This window comes from Dipodomys merriami, unplaced genomic scaffold (genome assembly GCF_024711535.1).
Source record: "Dipodomys merriami isolate MVZ:Mamm:240054 unplaced genomic scaffold, mDipMer1.0.p SCAF_1, whole genome shotgun sequence".
Taxonomy (NCBI): domain Eukaryota; kingdom Metazoa; phylum Chordata; class Mammalia; order Rodentia; family Heteromyidae; genus Dipodomys; species Dipodomys merriami.
In genome coordinates, this window is record NW_027202270.1 from 135426059 (window position 1) to 135446300 (window position 20242).

Here is a 20242-nt window from a genome sequence, read left to right on the forward strand (position 1 = left end):
GTTGCACAAAGGGGTTTCAATTCAACAGGTTAGTTTCTGAGCACAATGCATCAGAATCAATGGCACCCCTTCCGTCATCCTCCCCATCTGCTCCAACTCCTCCAAATCTCCAGTTCCACAGTTCTTTTCCACCCAGCGTTCCCTCCAAATCTGAAAAGTCATCATTTGAGTTGCCAGGTCTAGAACAGGGTTTGTCAAGGGATGTTCTGAGAACTTTATATTAGAATCTCCTTGGCCCTGGGTTGGCCTGGCTGCACAGATGCATGACCTCTGTCTGTATTCATCCACACGGTGCTCTGCACTTGGTGGAAGGCCCTGCAGTTGCCATACTTGGGAACATCTTCATTTTGCTCTGTGCCTTGCAAATTGTGAAACAACTCTTGGCCCTAGGTAAAACAACCTGTTGGGCCATACTTGGACACAGACAAATCAGAAGCTTAAGGAGTGAGAGGAAGAAGCACTTTATATGAACTCCTTGGTTGGAAAACTGCAGGCTCAGAAGGCCCTTGCTCATTTGGGACACATCCTATAAGGAAGGTCTTTCACCTGCCTTCCACTGGCAGGACTTTCCATTTGGAACTGGGCTTTTCCTGACTTCTTCCCAGCTCTCCTCTTTTCAGTCTTTTCCTCTCATTCCAAACAAATTTGCTTTCATCTGCCTCTGTCTTCAACACAACCCAGACTTGGTATGGTGTCAGGGCATTCTGGAAACATTGGATTCTCTGATATGAGCTGGCCTTTGCCTTTTCCCCAGATAACATTTTCTCTGTGTTTATTCATGATTTCTCACCCTGAGGATGGTTTTGCTCATCCATCCAGTAAAAATCCTGTTAACTTCCACTACAATATGTCAGGGCCCTGTCCTAAATCCTAGAAACGTGGAAGAGAGGATATCATCCCTGGTCTCATACCACACGCACACACCAGTGAGGAAGACATACTGATGCCCACACCATAGCTCTGTATGATGCTGGGACTTCTGGACCCAGATCTGGAGATTCCTTCCTTCTGTGCTCTGACTTCCTCCCCCTTGCCCTTGTCCTTCTGCAGCCAGGAATGGGCAACAGGCCTTCCCTGCAAAGAGATATACTCAGAAACTACCTCTTTCTACCCACAGCTCATTCTCTGGATCAATGACAAGCTGCTGACATCGGCAGATACATCCTATGATGAAGCACGCAACCTTCACAACAAATGGCTGAAGCACCAGGCATTCATGTCAGAGCTGGCTTCCCACCAAGGGTGGCTTGAGAACATTGATGCAGTAAGTCGAGCTAGTGGGTAGAGGGTGGCTCTCTGCTCAGCTATGCTGTGTAAATGGGGCTTCACTCACAGCATAGAGACTGTCCTGAAGCTTGCTGGATGGCATAGAATTTGGTAGTGAAGAAAAAAAATCCTTTTCTAAATAGTAAACCTTCAATGCCCCCAACGCAGACAATATTAAACCTGGTCAGAACTGGTACCACTTCCAGACCACTTGAATCTGGGGCCAGTCCAGGACATTAAGGACTACCCAATTTGGATGTCAGCATCCAGTATTAGAACAGCAATCATTTCTGTTTGCCTTCCATTATCATTACTAGGGCTACAGTGTTATCAAGCCCAGGGCCAGAGGCCAGGGGAAAAACAACAGGGAAGCAGTCATTCATAGACTTCATAAATGGGAGTCTAGGGGACTCCTCCAGTGGGCATGCCCAGTAGCATAAGTCAAAAGGGGACAACTGTTCAATCTGGGAATCTCATCCCTTTGCTCTCCCACCTTGTGGCTGCCAGGGATTCAGAAGAGGCCACGCTATGGAGTGATTAAGGGCATGGCCTCCAGAGCCAGTGGTTAATAACAGCACTACCCAGGGCACTGTCAACACTAAAATGTTTGAAGACAGTGCGCTTAGGGTAGAATTGAGTAATGTGAGTCGGTTGATGAGTAAATACTGGCTACTGTTAGTCGTATATCTTCCTGGTCTCAAGTCTCATTATGCTGTACACACCCCAAAACAGAGCTCGGTAAGACAGCCTCAGTACCTACCTTAAAAGATCACCCCAGGTCAGCTTATCATTTCTGGAACTCACACGGTGCAGTTAGCTCCCAGATGGATCGGAAGCCGTTACGTTTTTAGCCCCAGCTGACCCCCTGACATACTGCATTCTGTCCCCGCCCTGCCTTGCCCTCTTCTGCAAATCCCTAGGTGACCAGAGTTGGTCCCAGTGTGCCTCAGCCCAGTTCTGTGCTCATTCTTTGCCTTACTGACTTCTCCTCAGGTAGCCCCTTGGCAGACACCCGGAGAGCGCTGCTTGGGAGCCACTAGGGCCTAAAGGGTGTGTTTTCCTCTCTCCACAGGAAGGAAGGCAGCTGATGGAGGAGAAGCCCCAGTTTAAGGTCATAGTATCCCAGAGGCTGGAAGACTTACACCGGCTCTGGGATGAGCTCCAGGCCACCACCAAGGAGAAGACCCTGCAACTCTCAGCCGCCAGGAGCTCTGACCTGCGCTTGCAGACCCACGCGGACCTCAACAAATGGATCGGTGCCATGGAGGACCAGCTGCGATCAGATGATCTGGGCAAGGACCTGACCAGTGTCAACCGGATGTTGGCTAAGTTGAAGGCATGTGGGTGGGCAGGTTGTAGACTCGGGATGTTAGACTAGAGGGTATCCGGGAAGCAAATCTGAAACCTTAAAGGAGCAATCCCACCATTCCTCTCTGCTATCCTGGCTTTTCTGATGCCCAAAGATCTCCCACCCCTTTTGCAGTGGGGTCGATCACGAATCCAATTAAAGGAAGCATGAGAAATATGAGAGGGAAGGATGACTAGCGGGTTCATGGAGGAGGCTGAGTCTAACTGGGCTTTGAAGGGTGGGTGGGAGATGGATGGATGAAGGGGAAACAGCCAGCAGGTGTTGAGGCTAGGTCTGATACCATCGCCACATTGTGTCTCAGCGAGTGGAGGACCAAGTGAATGTGAGGAAGGAGGAGCTGGAGACGCTGTTTGCCCAGGTGCCCTCCCTGGGAGAAGAGACTGGAGATGAAGACATGAGCATCGAGAAGAGGTTTCTGGACCTCCTGGAACCCCTAGGAAGGAGGAAGAAGCAGCTGGAATTATCCAAAGCCAAGCTGCAGATCAGCCGGGACTTAGAGGATGAGACGGTGCGTGGGCTGCAGCCTCTCCATCCCCTGGGGCTGGGCTGCCAGCTGCCAGGAGAACAGCTGGCTACTATCCAGAGGAATCTTGGTCATCTCACCCCGTTTATCTCATAGGGCTGCTGTGGGGATTGCATTGGTAGGAAAGCAAAGCTGCTGCTTTTTGAATGGTAACCGTCAGTCACTTGTCGGAGTGGGTGGTAATGAGCATGGACGTTGGGGTCAGTCAGACTTGGGTTCAAGATTCTGTCATGTTGCTTTCCCACTGGTTTTTGTTTTTGTTTTTTTTGCACATAAGTGGGTTACTTGGAAACTCTGTTTAAAAAATTACCAAAATATATTTACAAAATCTCTGTAAATATGGGGGTATACCCCTGATGGGCTGTTGGGAGAGACCAGGGAGACACTACCAGCAGTGCCCTGTCTGGCTCTTTGTGGATGCTCCTCAATGAGTGGCTATAATTGTCATTGCTCTCCCCTGCCTTCTGATCTCTGCAGCTCTGGGTGGAGGAGCGGTTGCCACTGGCCCAGTCAGCAGACTATGGCACGAACCTACAAACCGTGCAGCTGTTCATGAAGAAGAACCAAGTGAGTCCTGCTTCACCTCACCAGCCCACCTCCCTTACCTGGCCCAGGGGTCTAACCTAGCACAGATCTGTAGAAGGCTATTGGAGGCAGATTATAGCTCCTATGATGGCTCTGGGGGTCCCCAAACTATTTGAAGTCTTACTGCATGAAAGGGTGGCTCTGGTGACTGCAGAGAGAATCAAGGGACATGGGGATTCGGGACCATTTAGACTCCATCAGGATGGAGTGAGTGAGTGCTGGATCCTGGAGGCTTTTCCGGGGTTCCGTGTGCATGCATAGCCCATACCTAGAGACCTCACTGAGAGGAAGCTGGTAACTCCTGGTTTCTCTCCCATAACACTGCTTTGCTTCTTCTGTGGCTGTTAGGCATGTATAAGCAGTGTCCTCAGGATATGTAGGCCCTGTTTCTCTGGACCTGTGACAGTACTTGTGGTGCTCAAATCCTATGGAAATCTACTGAACATGGATTCTGAAGCCTAGAAGCAAACACCCATCTGCTGCCCAGCTCTCTCTTAAGCCAGATTAGGAACTTATAATGAACCTAGCCAGAATCCTGAACTTGAGCATATTTTGTGCATCAATGGTACAAAGTAAGCCCTAAATCCTCTAGGAATCCAGTTGAGTGGGGCTGCAAGGGTTTCATGCCTGGCCCAGAGCTAACCCCGGGCTCCTGCTAGACAGGGTCAGGCCTCTGGATCAGCAAGGTGAGCGTAGGTCCTTAGATCTCAGAGAAGTATCACTCTAGCCTTGCAACTCCTTGGGGAAGGAAGATTGTGGTGCCCAGCACTCTTTTCCTCCAGAATAATAGCAATGAATACATTCTTGCAGAATTGTCAGAGCCCAGAAACCATGCAGAGCCCAAGCTAGAATCAAAGACGTCTCAGCCAGGCGCTGGTGCCTCACACCTGTAATCCTAGCTACTCAGGAGGCTGAGATCTGAGGATAATGGTTCAAAGCCAGCCCAGGCAGGAAAGTCCTTGAGAGACTTATCTCTAATAAACCACCAGAAAACCAGGAGAGGCACTGTGACTCAAATGGTAGAGTGCTAGCCTTGAGCTCAAGAGCTGAGGAACAGCTCCCAGGCCCAGAGTTCAAGCCCCATGACCAAAAAAAACAAACAATAAAAGACGTCTCTTCCAAGTTCTCTTGGACCCTTTGTGTCCAGTTGACATGATCTAGTTACAGAGGCTCCAGTAGCCATCTGCAAAAGCCTGAGCTTAGAAGACAAGAATCAGGATCAGTTAATTCCACAAACTTCTGTTGAAGAAGGAAGGCCACTGAGAGACACTGTTCTGTGGGCCTCCATTTCCTCCATTATGAAGTGAGCCAGCTGCCATTTTTCCAACACAAAAGGCTTTAGCTTTTTCTTTTTTTTGTCTGTCATGGGGCCTGACCTCTGGGCCTGGGCGCTGTCCCTCAGCTTTTCAGCTCAAAGTGAGCACTCTATCACTTGAGCCACAGCTCCACTTCTGGCTTTCTGAGTGGTTTATTGGAGATAAGAGTCTCAGAGGCTTTTCTACCCTGTCTACCTTTGAACCACGATCCTCAGATCTCAGCCTCCTGAGTAGCTAGGATTACAGGCGTGAAACACTGGCACCAGTCTTAGCTATTTTTCAAATATAAGTGCCCAATCATTCCAAGGCCCCTGGTGAGCAGTTGCTATTCTAGTGCAAGAGCAAGGCAAATATGGATGAGGTTCCCCTAACCAAGAAGGAAAAAGCAACCTCTTGGGATAGTGTGGCTGGCCTAGCAAAGGCTATTTTAGGCTACCCCTGTTAAAACAAAAATCACTTTTATCATCTCTTCCCTGAAAACTTCTTAATGCAACAGCTTGAACTTCAATGTGCTTTTATCCAGAGGGCTTGTTAACTACGGTTGACCAGGCACCATCCGAGGAAGCAGAATCTGAGGGTAGAGCCTGATCATTTGCATTTCTAGCAAAATCTTACAGTGGAGCCTCCACTCTGAGAACACTACCCTAATGGCTATCTTCTGAAATTAGAGCAATACTAGAGTGCTGTGATGCACCCATTTAAAACAAAAAAAAAAAAACCTGGTGTGGTAGCACATCCCTGTAATTCCAATGATTCAGGAGGTAGAAAAAGGAGGATTGCAGTTCAAGGCTAGTCCAAGCAAACAGAGTCCATCTAAACAAACCAGGTGTGGTGGCATGCAGAGAGGCCTGTGGTCCTAGCTATAGGTGGCTGAGGTAGGAAGATCTTAGGCCAAAACTAGCCCTAGGCTAAAATCCAAGATCTTATCTGAAAAATAAAAGCAAAGGGGGCTGGAGGCATGAATCAAGTGGTACAGCACTTAGTATCAAGTGGAAAGCTCTGAATTTAAACTCTAGTATTGAAAAAAAAAATCACCTGGGAAATTTTAAACACAGAAATGCTCAGGTGCCACGTTGGTCAACGAATTGCGCTATCTAGGAGTGGAACTCTGGCTTTCCCTGCTTCTCTGGATTATTCCTTGAGCAATCAGAGTTAGAATCGCCACCTTGTATGAGATGGCACCTGCTAACCTCTAAATCACATCTCATCACTATCACCCATCTTCACTCTTCTCTTCCAGATCTTCTGGTCCTCCCTCTTGCCTTCACATGCACTCCAAGGCCTTTGCACTTTTCCTTCCCTCAGGCTGGGAACACTCACCCTCCATCTTTGTGTGGTTGTCTCCCAGTACCTAGAACAGGACCTGGTACACAGAACTTAATAAATGTTTGTTGAATGAGTAAAGACAGGGAAGAAATCACAGAAAAGTGCTCTGCCCAAGCCCTTTTTAGGGTACCATTTAGAGGTCATCTCAAGGAAAGTAAAGAGAAAAATGGACAGCTAATAACATGGGCTGTGTGAATACAATTGAATACTTGTAGTCAAAATGAAGATTCCACGTATGAAGTGCAGTAACACACCCCAGCAGATTGCTGTATCATAGAGCCGATAGTCACCACGTGCGCTGCCCTTGCCTCTGCTTGCCAACAGGGAGGAAATGAGGAGGGAAGAGTTCAAGGGCCCCACAAAAGAAGTAGCCCACCTTCACCTCTGGGGCCCAGAAAGGACAGGTGTGTGTGTGTGTGTGTGTGTGTGTGTGTGTGTGAGAGAGAGAGAGAGAGAGAGAGAGAGAGAGAGAGAGAATGTTTCTTGAAGAAAAAGTTGACCCCTGTCACCAGAGTGGGAAGAAAAGGCCACTTTGGGTGGTCAAAGGCTAAAACAGGAAATAATATACAGTTCACAAGATGTAAGGCATAGAAATGGGGAAGACAGAACCAAACCCCAAAATCAACACAAGTGGCAGCTATCAGCTCTCTTGGCAAATACCTTTCCTGTCCTCCAACACAATTACCTGGGCGAGCTGCTCTGTCAAGCTTGGTCAATGCATAGAAAATAAGGGAACAATCAAGACCCTACCCCAGACTTTGGATTCAAAGACAGCTGTGCTCAGATCAAGCCTCTGCCACTCACTTCCAGCAAGTTCCTCCCCTGCCATGTGCCCATTTCCAAGTGCCACCTGCAAGTCAAAGAAGGAGGCATGAGCGTCCTTAGCATCCTGACTCTGGCAGCTTTGATTGCCATCACCTGCTGTGCTCAGAGCAGGTGTCAGACCCGCTCTCTAGGCAGCAAGGCCCACCCCTGAGCCCTTCCTCTGGCCACAGACGCTGCAGAACGAGATCCTGGGCCACACGCCACGGGTGGAGGACGTGCTACGGCGAGGAAAGCAGTTGGTGGAGGCGGCAGAGATTGAGTGCCAGGACATCGAGGAGCGCGTGGGGCACCTGCGGGCCTCCTGGGACACACTTCGGGAGGCAGCAGCGCGAAGGCTGCAGCAGCTGCGGGACGCCCACGAGGCCCAGCAGTACTACCTGGACGCGGGCGAGGCCGAGGCCTGGATCAGCGAGCAGGAACTCTATGTCTTCTCCGACGAACCCCCCAAGGTCTGCTAGGGGAGGGGCTGCCAGCCGGGGTGCTGAGGCGCTGAGGCAGAGCCAGGGCGGGCGATGTGTGGTGAGCCTTGGAAGTCTCCTAGGAGGAGGGAGTCAGGCAAGGTGTCTGGAAAAACTACCCTGCTCCTCCATGGTGCCTCCTTACCTTTCCCACCTCCTTAAGATAGGCACAGAGCTCACGCCTGTAATCCTAGCTACTCAGGAGGCTGAGATCTGAGGATTACAATTAAAAGCCAGCCTGGGCAGGGAAGTCTGTGAGGCTCTTCCACCTCCATTTAACCAGTAAAAAGCTAGAAGAGGGGACTGGGAAGGTGTCTCAGTGGTAGAGCGCTTGCCTTGCATGCCTGAGGCCCTGGGTTTGATTCCTCAGCACCACATAAGCAAAAAGAAAAGGCCAGAAGTGGCACTGTGGCTCAAGTGGTAGAGTGCTAGCCTTGAGCTGAAGAGCTGAGGGACAGCGCCCAGGCCCAGAGTTCAGGCCCCACAACTGGACCAAAAAAAAAAAAAAGCTAGAAGAGATGTGCCTCAAGTGGTAGCATGTCAGTCTTAAGTGAAAAGGTGAAGAGACAGCCCCCAGGCCCTGAGCTCAAGCCAACACACACACACACACACAGCCTGCACCAGGACCCCACTTACCATGCAGACATGCTTTAACCAAGAGCTTACCATACTTTGGACATGGGTACTGGCTGGTGAACAGTACAGTAGGGTGGGATAAGAGGTCAGGTGAAGGGAAGTTTTCATGGGGACAGAAGGTTGGAAGTGGGTAGATCTCCAACACCAATTGTGACCCAGGGGAATGGGGAAAGGTGGGCAGGGCACGGGCTGTGAGATCTGGTAGCAGGCACAGGAGGCACTGGCTCTACCTCAGCACCTCCAGGAGCTGGTCTGTAACTCACTAAGGTGGGGGGCAGGGTGACCAGGCTGGGCTCTGGCACTGACCGTCCACTGCCCTCTAGGATGAAGAGGGCGCCATCGTGATGTTGAAGCGGCACTTGCGGCAGCAGCGCACGGTGGAGGAGTACGGGAGGAACATTAAGCACTTGGCCGGCCGTGCCCAGAGCCTGCTGTCTGCAGGCCACCCAGAAGGGTGCGTGTGCCTCCTGGGATGACTTGGCAGGTCATGGCATTAGACCAGAGGTCTCACCAGCCTTTATCCCCTAAGAAGGGAAGATGAGACACCTTTGCCCTGGACTGTTCGATTGGCCAATTTCATTTCACGCCTTAGTTTTGTGTGTGAGGAATTCCAGAGTAGACCAGCTGAGGCCTGGTTTGCATAAAAATCAGAGAATGAAAAACTGTCCTCCTGGTGAACTGAGAACTCCAGTCTTTTGAAGAGTTAGCAGATACTAAGAGTCACTGAGAGCCGGGAGCTTTTTAATGGTGTAGATCAGAAGGTACTTCAGAACCCTCCATATGTGACTATGAAGATAGAAAAGCTATACAAACCATCTGGCCTCCTGAGTTGCTTGGATTCTCATAAATGGGAACCCACTGGTCAGACTCCTCATAGCCCTTTCCTCAACTGTCTTTAGGGCACCCATCATTTGGGTCCTTAACAGCGACCCTTACATCTTCCAGGGCACACAAGGCCTGAGTCCCTAAGTTGCTGAGCGGGGCCACTGTACTGGAGCCCCCTGCAGATCAGAGTTGAGCTCCACCAGCCCTTGGGAAGGGATAGTGGTGGCCGCCCTTTGCACTTACATCTGTGAATTTCCAAAAGGGAGGGACGCTGCTGGAGATGCCACCCTGGGACAGAACTCCAGAACAATCCCGCCATCCATGAAGTCTCATTCCTTCTCTTGCTCCCCACCCCAAAAAAGCCCCTGACGCTTCTCTTGAGTTTCCCTCTCCTTCCTGTCCTCAGCAGGGTCCTGGGGACAAATAAGTCAGCTCTTCTCACACTGGCTGCTCAAGTTCTTGCTCTCCATCTTTAAAGGATGTCTTGGTTTGAATTCCAGGGAACAGATCATCAGACTTCAGGGCCAAGTGGACAAGCAGTATGCAGGGCTGAAGGACATGGCAGAAGAGCGTAGGCGGAAGCTGGAGAACATGTACCATCTATTCCAGCTGAAGAGGGAGGCTGATGACCTGGAGCAGTGGATAACAGAAAAGGAGATGGTGGCCTCATCCCAAGAAATGGGACAAGACTTCGACCATGTCACCGTGAGTAGCCACAGTACCGCTTCTCTTGGTCTTCTGATGGCGCAGGAGTAGCTCACCATCCCTCCAGTCCTGGCAAAGCCCATGCCAGTTCCAAAGTATTGTGGGCTCTGACTTCTCTGGGGAAGGTGTGAGAGTCTGCTGTGCATGGTTCACAGGGACCACCCAAGAATACCAGTAGCTTGGAGCGTGCCTGTGGGCCCCCACTAACTGCATTTCTGCCTTCTGTCCAGATGCTCCGGGACAAGTTCCGGGACTTTGCCCGGGAGACTGGGGCAATTGGGCAGGAGCGAGTGGACAACGTGAATGCCATCATTGAGCGGCTCATCGATGCCGGCCACAGTGAGGCAGCCACCATTGCTGAGTGGAAGGACGGGCTGAATGACATGTGGGCGGACCTTCTGGAGCTCATTGACACGCGCATGCAGCTGCTGGCCGCCTCCTATGACCTGCACCGCTATTTCTACACCGGGGCTGAGATCCTGGGCCTCATCGATGAGAAGCACCGCGAGCTGCCTGAGGACGTGGGTCTGGATGCCAGCACGGCTGAGTCCTTCCACCGGGTGCACACTGCCTTTGAGCGGGAGCTCCACCTGCTAGGCGTGCAGGTGCTGTCCGCCTTTTGTTGCCTACAATGTCATGACCACCTTTTGGGGGAATCCCAGGGTAGCAGAAGTCCACCTAGATCCTATAAGGAAAGCAATCTAGAATGAGCACAAGATTTCTCTTCCTTAAGGACTAGCAGCTCAGGGCAGGGAGCGGGGTTTTCAGATATTCTCTAGCTTCAGCAAGGGTTCTTTGAACTAACATCACAAAAAGCCAATATATAAAATGCCGCCCTACGGTCCAATTTCTCTGCTTGCACTTTTCTAGCATGAGGTACATTTGGATCCCCCAAAACATCTTTTGAATGGGAAGAGAGAATTGCATTTTGTAAATGAAGAAGGCACAGAGGGCCAGTCAGTTGCCAAAGTGAAGTAATCAGGAACCTACAGTAAAGCCAGGGTTTGGGCCCTGGGTGTAAATCCCACATGCCTACTTTGCTTAGACTCCTTCCCTGATCACTCAGCTTCCCCAGGTCTCGGCGTCAAAGACAAGGGTGAGGGGTGCTAGCTCCCAGTGGAGTACTGAGCGGTGGGGTGGAAGTGCAATCGTAGACCATCCCTCTGAGCTCAGGGACTCAACCCTGAGTTAGGTTGCTTCCTGGTTTGCCTGAAAGTAGACTTATTAGGATTTTGTCCCCCAGCTGGAGGTGGGACCTGGTGTGTAGGTGCCATGTTTGGGATTCCAGAGCCCTTGAGACACTAGTCACCATTGAGATCTCAGCAGTGAGGTCTTGTGCGCCTGAGATGTGATCTGGGGCAGCCCCTTCCATGGAGAGGCAGCATGCAGCATGGATAAGAAGAGGGACAGAGTTGCAAGGTCCCAACCAGCTGTCCCCTTGGCCAATGTGAGGTCCCTGGGCCCCCTTAGCTTCCCTGTGCCTTGGTTTCCCCATCTCAACAGCAAGAATAATAGTACCTCTACCATAGATTTCTAGAAAGAAGTTACTAGTAATATCTAGAACAGCACCTACTCCACAGGCTCATTGTTACTTCTGCAGGGGCTAAAGGGTGTTTGAGTCCCTCTCCCTCCCAAGTCACCACCAAAGGCCAACAGATACCAAGACAAGCAGAGGTGCCCAAGCAGGGAGCCTGGTCCTGCAGGACCCTCTGGGCAGAGGCTGGACAGAGACGCTCCCAGACCCAAGATGCCTCTGTACCCGGAACCATGCCTGGTTTGGTTTGACCACAGGTACAGCAGTTCCAGGATGTGGCCACCCGCCTGCAGACAGCATATGCCGGGGAGAAGGCAGATGCCATCCAGAGCAAGGAGCAGGAAGTGTCTGCAGCCTGGCAGGCTCTGCTCGATGCCTGTGCTGGGCGCCGGGCCCAACTAGTGGACACAGCAGACAAATTCCGCTTCTTCAGCATGGTCCGAGACCTTCTCTCCTGGATGGAGAGTATCATCCGGCAGATTGAGACCCAGGAGAGGCCCAGGTGAGAAGGGCACCCTCAAGGCAGTTGGTGCTCTGTTCTGGGTGAGGTTGACAGACCAGGGCTTCTTTTCAGAGGGATAGAGAGTTGTTGGCAATCCCCCAGGAGCACCAGAGACTCAAGGCGAGCTCAGGTGGAGGCAGAGTAGCTCAGCTTCTACTGGGAGAACCAACCATTTCAACTAAGTGTTTGAGAAAGACATTTATTCTGGCTCTCCAAAAAGGGGCAGTGATGCTCCCACATCCACAGCTGGGAAGATCCAGGGCTGGTCTTTTTTCTCTAGTTGCCGGGAAATGGGCAGATGAGGTATGCAAGGCACAAAGGTTCAGACAGTTGCCAAAATAGAGTAATCAGGAACCCACAGACATGCAGGAGAGCCAGGTTATAGAGGCAAGGTCTAAACCTCAGGTTAGAGGCCAGGTCAGGCTCATGAGCCCAGCTGGGATCTACCTCTCTTTCCAGCTTTGTCAGTTCAGCAGCTGTTGGTAACTTGTCTCTGTGTCTCCCTCTGCCTCCATGGTACCTGTCTTGATGACCATACTTTTGACTGTGACATCTTTATTGAGATATAATTCATATACTATACTTCATTTAAAGTGAACCATTCCGTGGTTTTCATACATTCCCAGTTACATGAACACCTCCCCAGCCTAAGGTTAGAAAATGTTATCATCTCCACAAAATGACCCACCCCCATTAGCAGTAACTCAGTGTGTTCTCACCCCTCACCCCTAGAAGCTGCTACTTTTTTTTTTTCTGTCAATCTAGATTTGCCTGGGCCAGACGTTTCATAGAAACAGACTCACATAATGTATTGTCTTACGTGATTAGATCCTTTCACTTCAGCCTGTTTTTAAGGTTCACTCATGTTGTAATATATCAATACTTTGCTATGTGTGTGTGTGTGTGTGTGTGTGTGTGTGTGTGCATGCACGTGCGCACACGTGCTAGTCCTGGGAACTGAACTCTGGACTTGGGCAATATCCCTGAGCTGCTTTTGTTCAGGGTAGCATTCTACCACTTGAGCCACAGCTCCACTTGCAGTTTTTGTTGCTATTGTTGTTTGAAGAGGGGGGTGGTTTTGTGGTAATTTATTGAAGATAAGTCTCATGGGCCAGGCTCATGCCTGTAATCCTAGCTACTGAGAAGGCTGAGATCTGAGGATTGTGGTTCAAAGCCAGCCAGGGCAGGAAAGTCCTTTTATCTCCATAAGGAAATCGGAAGTAGTGCTGTGGCTCAAGTGGTAGAGCACTTGCCTTGAGCTGAAGAGCTAAGGGATAGCACCCAGGCCTAGTCTTCAAGCCCCAGGACTAACAACAACAACAAAAACAACAACAAAAAGCACCTCATGGACTTTCCTGCCCTGGCTAGCTTCAAACTAGGATTCTCAGATCTCAGTCTCCTGAGTAGCTAGGATTACAGGCGTGAGCCACCAGCACCTAGCCTCTTCACTCTTCTCCCCCCCCCCCCCCACTCTTCACTCTTTTTTAATGTTGCATAATATTCCCAGGCTTCTTTTGGGTTCCCTGCAACTCACCCCTGACCATTGAAAATATTAGGGTATCAGTGTTCTTGCTGGGGTTGGGTTGGAAGAGGATGCCCTTGCTGGCCAAAGGGAGGCGGGAGCAGGACCAGACTCCTAGAGGCAGCTAGGAGGCCACTTCCTCTGCTAGGGTGGTCCAGAAGTTTCTTCTCCTAGACTTCCTCTCCACCCTTGTCCTTGTACCCATAGGGATGTCTCCTCCGTGGAACTGCTCTTAAAGTATCACCAAGGCATCAAGGCAGAGATCAACACTCGGAGTAAGAACTTCAGCACCTGCCTAGAGCTCGGGGAATCCTTGCTACAGAGACAACACCAGGCCTCAGAGGAGGTGAGCCCTTTCGTGTTCTTGTGCCCACTCTGGCTGGCCAGCAGCTTCTAGGGGGCGGGAGGGAGCTTCAGAAGAGCCTGTCTTTTACTCATGGCGCATCAGCGCTGCCTGCAGGCCAAGGATCAAAGCCACTCTGAGCCCAATCCGTGTTAAGGAGACACCCACTCACTAACGGATGCCTCATGTGGGTGCCTCAAAGAGGTTAAGTCGCTTGCCTACAGCTAACAAAGTCTCAGAACCAAGACTTGAAGACAAGATGATGTGACCAAGACAGGCAGTCTTTGCAGGCTTCCCTGCGATGGGTGGAGGGAAGGGTTACCAAAGCTTCTCCTCCCTTCCTTCCCTGCAGATCCGGGAGAAACTGAAGCAGGTGGTATCCAGGAGGCAGGAGATGAATGACAAGTGGGAAGCCCGTTCGGATCGGCTTCACATGTGTGAGTACAGCTCAGGACCCAGGAAACCCAGGGTGGAGAGCCAGGTAGACTCCTGCTCAAGCAGGGAACCAGCCTGGAGAAGACTCCTCAGCACCACCCACTGGCAAAGCTCTGAGCCAGAAGCCTTGGAAGTCCAGGCAGAGGCCTAGAAAATTATGTGCCCCTGTTTGTCCTCCCCTATTTGCCCCTGCCATCTGAGCCCAGCTGGTATTCCTACCTCGCTGTGGCTGGGGAGTCAGAATAGAGTTGCTTCCAAGTAACGCATTTTTAAAATATAACAATTGCTCAATATGGGATAAGAGGGGCTGCCGTGGGCAGGAGGTCAGCCCTGAGGAAGGCGTCCGTGCAATTTAGAGATTCCTGTCTAGCTGGCCACCAGCTCCCACGTGTGTCTGGTGGCTATCCCAGGTTCCTGCCCAAGTGGACTGTGGCGTGTTAATAGGCCTCCGGGCCCCGTGGGTGGGTCTCTGGCTTGTTTTCCTGCAGTGCTGGAAGTGTGTCAGTTCTCGAGGGATGCCTCTGTGGCGGAAGCATGGCTGATCGCCCAGGAGCCCTATCTGGCCAGCCGGGACTTTGGACACACAGTGGACAGTGTGGAGAAACTGATCAAGAGGCACGAGGCTTTTGAGAAGTCCACAGCCAGCTGGGCAGAGCGCTTTGCTGCCCTGGAGAAGCCTACCACGGTGAGCGGGGCCACAGCTGGAAAGCTAGGGAGGGGGCATCCACTATGCCTTAAGGGTCAGAGAGAATCCCCAGGCAAGAACTTGGGTGTCAGGGAGTACCTTCACTGGTAAACGACTGTGGGTGAGTGGAGAGGAAAGGCAGGTAGATGAAGTACTGACCTGTGACCACCAAAGACAAAATGGTACATGGAAGGCCAAGCCAGCAGGGCATTGTGGGTGGGGGTCCAGGCTGCTCTGACCTTTCCGCTTCTTCCTCCTCCCCCAGCTTGAGCTTAAAGAGCGCCAGACGCCTGAGAGACCTGCAGAGGAGCCTGGGTGAGTAGCAGCTGTACATGCACCTGTCAGAAAGATGAGCCACGCTGGCGGGGGGGTGGGGGGGTGGGGAGGAGGAGTGGCAACTTTACATCAGAAACCAAGCTCTTGAACAAGACACAGCTGACCTGTCAGTCCTAGGCTCTGGTGAGTAGCTAGGTTCTCCTGTGGGAATCTCCTGAGCACCCTCCTCATCCTGCCCCCTCCCGCCCCCCACAGCTCAGCTTGCAGGAGAAGCTTGTCTCCCTGCTGGGCATCTCTGAGAAGATGAAGGAGGCCCAGCTGGGAACGCTGGGCCTCGTCCTCAGGGGGTCCAGTCACTAAACGAGGACTGTATCTTCCTTAGGCCTCAAGAGGAGGAAGGTGAGACAGCTGGAGAGGCTCCCCAAGTTCACCCGGCAGCCACCGAGAGAACGTCCCCGGTCAGTTTCCCGTCCCGTTTGTCTAGTTCCTGGGAGTCGTTGCTGCCAGAGCCCTCTTACCCCTACTAGGCTCAGCAGGGGTGCCTTGCTCCCCACCCTCATCCTACCCCACCCTCGTCCAGAAGCCTCATTCACCTTAGTCTACTTTTTTTAAACAACAACAACAACAACAACTTAGGTTTTCTTAATTCTTAAAGTAATTCTCCTTTCAACCCAGAAACAACTGACATGCCAGCCTACTGACATGGCTCTGCTAGTTTGGTTTTATCTAGTCTAATAAATTTTATTGTATAAATACATCACCATCTAGACCAGGAAAAGCACTTTATACAGAAGTGATTCCGTGTGTATCCTGTCCTTCCATCCAACTTTCCCGCCTCCAACTTCAATATGGCACACCCTTCCTGAGCACACACGCACGCATGCACACACGCAAACACATGAGCAACACTGTTCCATCCTGTTTGTCCTACCCAGAGGCATTTTCGTTACCAGCCTTCTAGCAGATTCTTCCTTCCTATACAGTACCCTTTCCCCCTTTCTCCCCACCTAATTGTGGGCCAGAGAGTTTGGATGTAGAGCTGGTTCTAAGGCAAGAACAGATAGATTTGAGTCCTATAGGATGGAATCTCCAGGCTTTGGGTAATAGTCAGGAGCCAGAGCTTCAGCTTGTAGAAAAAGAAGATGAGCCAGAGGCCTGGACAAACGCTGCCAGAAATCTGTGGCATGTGGCCTCAGGACTTGCCTGGAACAGATCCCTCAGGACATAACTGGGGTTGGGGAACTACTCTATGGCAGAGCTGACTGAAACAAAGCAAGAATCCTCCACATGCAAGCTTGCATGGCTTCCCTACTGCATGGATCACCCCTTCTCCCCTGTGGCATGTGGCTCTGGGGGATCAAGAGAAGAACAGATCCTTTAAGTACCCCCAATCCAGGTGTCCAGGTAAGTGTGCCTGACCTCTGAGTGGGGACTTTTAGAAAGATTAGTCTTCTTGGCCAGGCACTAGTGGTACATGCCTAAGATCCTAACTACTAAGGAGGCTGAGATCTGAGGATCAGGGTGTGAAGCCAACCCGGGAAGGAACGTTTGTGAGACTACATTATTACCAACTATCCATCAACTTGGAGCAAAACATGCTAAAGGAAAACACTCTGGCCCTGAATTCAAGCCCCAGTACTACAAAAAAGAAAATTAGTATTCTTGATAGAAGTTTCTAGTACACGAATTACCTCAGGGGGAAAAAAAAGATACACATTCATTGATCTGTCTCTGTGCAAAATATCCCTGTTATGCTCAAATTTTAGCCCTTCCTAACACACACACACACACACACACACACACACACACACACACACCTCACTTAGCTCCTTTTCTGCCACCCCTTCTCAAAATGTATCAGTCCATCTTGAACAGCAGAGGGCACTGTTGAGCTTTCTGGAGAGCCTATCCCAGGGGTTCCCTCTGAAATGCCCATCATCCTTGTCTGTGATGACCTGCGTTCCAGACCCCTTTCCCTTGCACCAGCCCACTAGAGAAAGAAAACTCTGGGGGCTGATGCCGACTGTGGACGAGGGCTGGGGCTATGCCTGCCTCCTAGCCTGGCCTGCGCTTCTCCCTGCATCCCTCTGTGTTTGCATGCCTCGGTGTCCCCGGTGTGCAGCCGTCTGCGTGACCACCTGAGCCACTCCACCACTGTCTGTGTTATGTACATTTGTGCAAGTGTAATTATGTGTGCAGCAGAGCCGACTCCATCCAGTACCTCAATGTCATTGGGTTGGCGGGGAATAAAACCTGCTTGAATCTGAGTGTCTCTCTGGGGGAGGAGTGAACACACACCTGAGACCTCGCCCAGAGTGCCAGCCACTCTGCCAGATGGGAAACCGGCCCATACCTGGACCAGAAAGAAACCTGATGGCAAAGTAAATGAACACCAGGCCCAAAGCCTTCTGGAAACAGATTTCCTGCTGCTTCTCCTGTCAGAGCCTCTACATTTTCATGAGGGTCCATGAAACACCGAACACTCAATCCTTGATAGCCAAGAGGAAGATGGAGCTCATGCAGCTTGAAGGTTCCACCAAAGCCACTGCTGACCTGTCCACCCTGCCCCATTAGCACTCCTTTCCAGAGCCCCTGGCCTGTCCCAGGAAGACATGGCTGTCTGCTATGCCTTCTCTGGGATGGGCCTGGTGAGCAATGGTTCTCCAGCTGTCCTGTCTGTGCCGTCTGATGTTGGCTCCTGTAGAATAGATCCATTGCCTTGTCGCTTCATATAAACCCTACCTACTAGTGCATGTAGCTTCCTGCTGGAGGATGATGGGAATGGACCCTTGCTCTGTCTGGATGGTTGCATACCACAGGGAGGCCAGCTGGCAGGCCCCACCCCTCCTTCCTTCCTGTGTCTACACACAATGACTGCACTGTTGTCTCTCATCCCTGTGAAATGCCCCTGCCATCCCTCACCTCTGACCTTTCCAAGTTAGAACATGTTCTGGTAAAAACCATTCCTTCCCACAGGTAAGTATGTGTGTATGTGTGGCCAGGCAGAAGACAAGATATCACTCAGGAAAGATAGAACTGTTGGAGAGGAAGGAAGAATGACTGGTTGTTTTTTTGTTTTGTTTTGTTTTTTGTCAGTCATGGGGCTTGAACTCAGGGCCTGGGCGCTGTCCCTCAGCTTGTTCACTCAAGGCTAGTGCTCTTCCACTTTGAGCCATAGTGCCACTTCTGGTTTTCTGGTGGTTAATTGGAGATAGTCTCGCAGACTTCCCTACCTGGGCTGGTTTTGAACCAAGATCTTCAGATCTCAGCCTCTTGAGTAGGTAGGATTACAGGCATGAGCCACCAGCGGCTGGACACGCCTGAGTGTCAGCGGGCCAAAGGAGACTTTGGGAGGAGGTTTTTCCTGCATTCCTCTGATCTGTTCTTCCTTCTGAGCTACCTGAGTGTGTCAGGTGGTCTGAGGCTGGGATGGGGAAGAAAAGGGAACAGCAGGCATATTCATTTGTCCCCTGTTTGGGCAAAGAGCCAGGGTGGACTTCTGCGGCCCTAAGGCGATCTGATGGCTTTCTCCTTAGGAAGCGGTAGCAGTGGGCAGGCAGCTGCTCATGCAGAAGGACGCTGTGCCCTCACCCAATGCCCTCTGCCTTGTGCACCTTCCCTTTACCCGGGAAGGAGCCCTCGTGAATGTCCTTCATCTTCTGTGTTCTGGCTGCCTCAGACTCCCAGGATAGCAGTTGTAGCTAGGTTTTTCTCCAGATGGGACAGAAATGGGTTTCCTGGTGGAGGAGGATGCTAAAGGGCCCCCTGGACGTCTACACACGGTGCCTGTTTCTAGGCTCTGGGGTGGGAAGCTGGGTCTGCTTTAGTCACTCACCCTAAGAGCCTCTGTGATGACAGGACAGACTTCCCCCAAAGGGATTGGTATTTCTAAACTGTGACAGCAAGAGTCTCCTTCCCTGCTGGGGACAAACATGCCCCATCTGCCTCCAAACTCCTAAACTAGATTCCAGTCTCCAAAACAGGGCCAGCCCTGGGTTGAAAGGCCACTCTGGAAAGCGGTAGCCTGGGAGCCATTCTTGATCAGTATAAACTCTTATCCAAAAGTTCAGAGTTACACCTTTTACATAGGCTCTTTCTGAGGCGTCTGTGCAGCCAGCTTCCGCTAGGAGGGAAGTGGCGGAAACATCTCATTCAGACAGAATGCAGGAAGTTGGGGTTCCTGGGTCTTCTTTGCCATAGTCTCAGATGTTTATGTGGCTTTGGGAAAATAGCCAGGACTTACTTGTAAAAGTGAGTCGTCATGTCCTGGCATCTGTGTAGACAGACACTGGGTTTGCAACCAAGACCACCTTTCTGCCAGAGCTTGGCTGGCCCCAGATGCTACCCGCCCCAAACTCCCTGGGCAGCTCCTCCCCCAGCAGCAGATTCCCCAGCGGCCCAGAGCTTTAATCAGCAGCCAGTGGCCAGACTCTGACGTCCTTGGATGGAAGCGATGTGGGTGTGGAACAGCAGCTGTGTCTCTTCTTGCCTGAACAAGCTTTCCAGTTCTTTCCCTTCCCCCGCACAAGCGGCTTTTTCAGACATTTTGCAGCGAATGCAAATCCTATGTTTGTTGGTAATGGGCAAACTCAGGCTGGAGCAACATCAGCTTTCCCCCACCCCAACCCCCCACAAACCTGGGTGTGTGCCTCTCCCCAGGATGTCTGAGTCAGCATGGCAGGGGTGTGTCTACCTGCAGGCTGGCAGTGTGCCCAGTCCCTGGAGAAACCTGCTTTCTCTCTTTCTGGACATCTGCCCACAGCTGGCTATGTCCAGCTCTCTTTGCTATGGAGCAGATCTTCCTCTAACCCTCTGCTACAATTTTTTTTCTAAGTTCTTTCTTTCAAGCTGTGTTTTGGAGCATCCCAGATACAAATAGACTCAGGATGAGACTCAGTTAATATTGGAGGCACCTCAGAAATGGATTTGGAGCTGGCCACCTGAACATGCATGGGGTGGTAGATTTAGACCTGAGAACTTGGTGCCTTCTAACTCTCTTCTTTTGAATGCTTGAGTGCAGCCACTGTGGATCAGAGAAAGTTAAGCAGCTGCTTGCTTCTTCAGGACAGAAGCCCAAGAACCCACAAAGGTGATGGGTGTGGTAAAAACAG

The 20242-nt window shown here is 51.2% G+C and overlaps 1 protein-coding gene across 1 annotated transcript in view; it reads left to right on the forward strand.

Annotated features, from left to right (window-relative positions):
• Sptb (spectrin beta, erythrocytic) overlaps window positions 1–20242 on the forward strand; it is a 72423-nt gene that overhangs the window by 38924 nt on the left and 13257 nt on the right. The window contains exons 18-31 of the mRNA XM_070031863.1: window positions 1118–1264; window positions 2339–2602; window positions 2937–3143; window positions 3636–3725; window positions 7381–7659; window positions 8628–8758; window positions 9630–9834; window positions 10065–10439; window positions 11626–11870; window positions 13600–13738; window positions 14088–14172; window positions 14659–14855; window positions 15121–15170; window positions 15514–15589. Of these exons, the coding sequence (XP_069887964.1) occupies window positions 1118–1264; window positions 2339–2602; window positions 2937–3143; window positions 3636–3725; window positions 7381–7659; window positions 8628–8758; window positions 9630–9834; window positions 10065–10439; window positions 11626–11870; window positions 13600–13738; window positions 14088–14172; window positions 14659–14855; window positions 15121–15170; window positions 15514–15589 (2490 nt within the window). The remainder of the gene's footprint in view (window positions 1–1117; window positions 1265–2338; window positions 2603–2936; window positions 3144–3635; window positions 3726–7380; window positions 7660–8627; window positions 8759–9629; window positions 9835–10064; window positions 10440–11625; window positions 11871–13599; window positions 13739–14087; window positions 14173–14658; window positions 14856–15120; window positions 15171–15513; window positions 15590–20242) is intronic.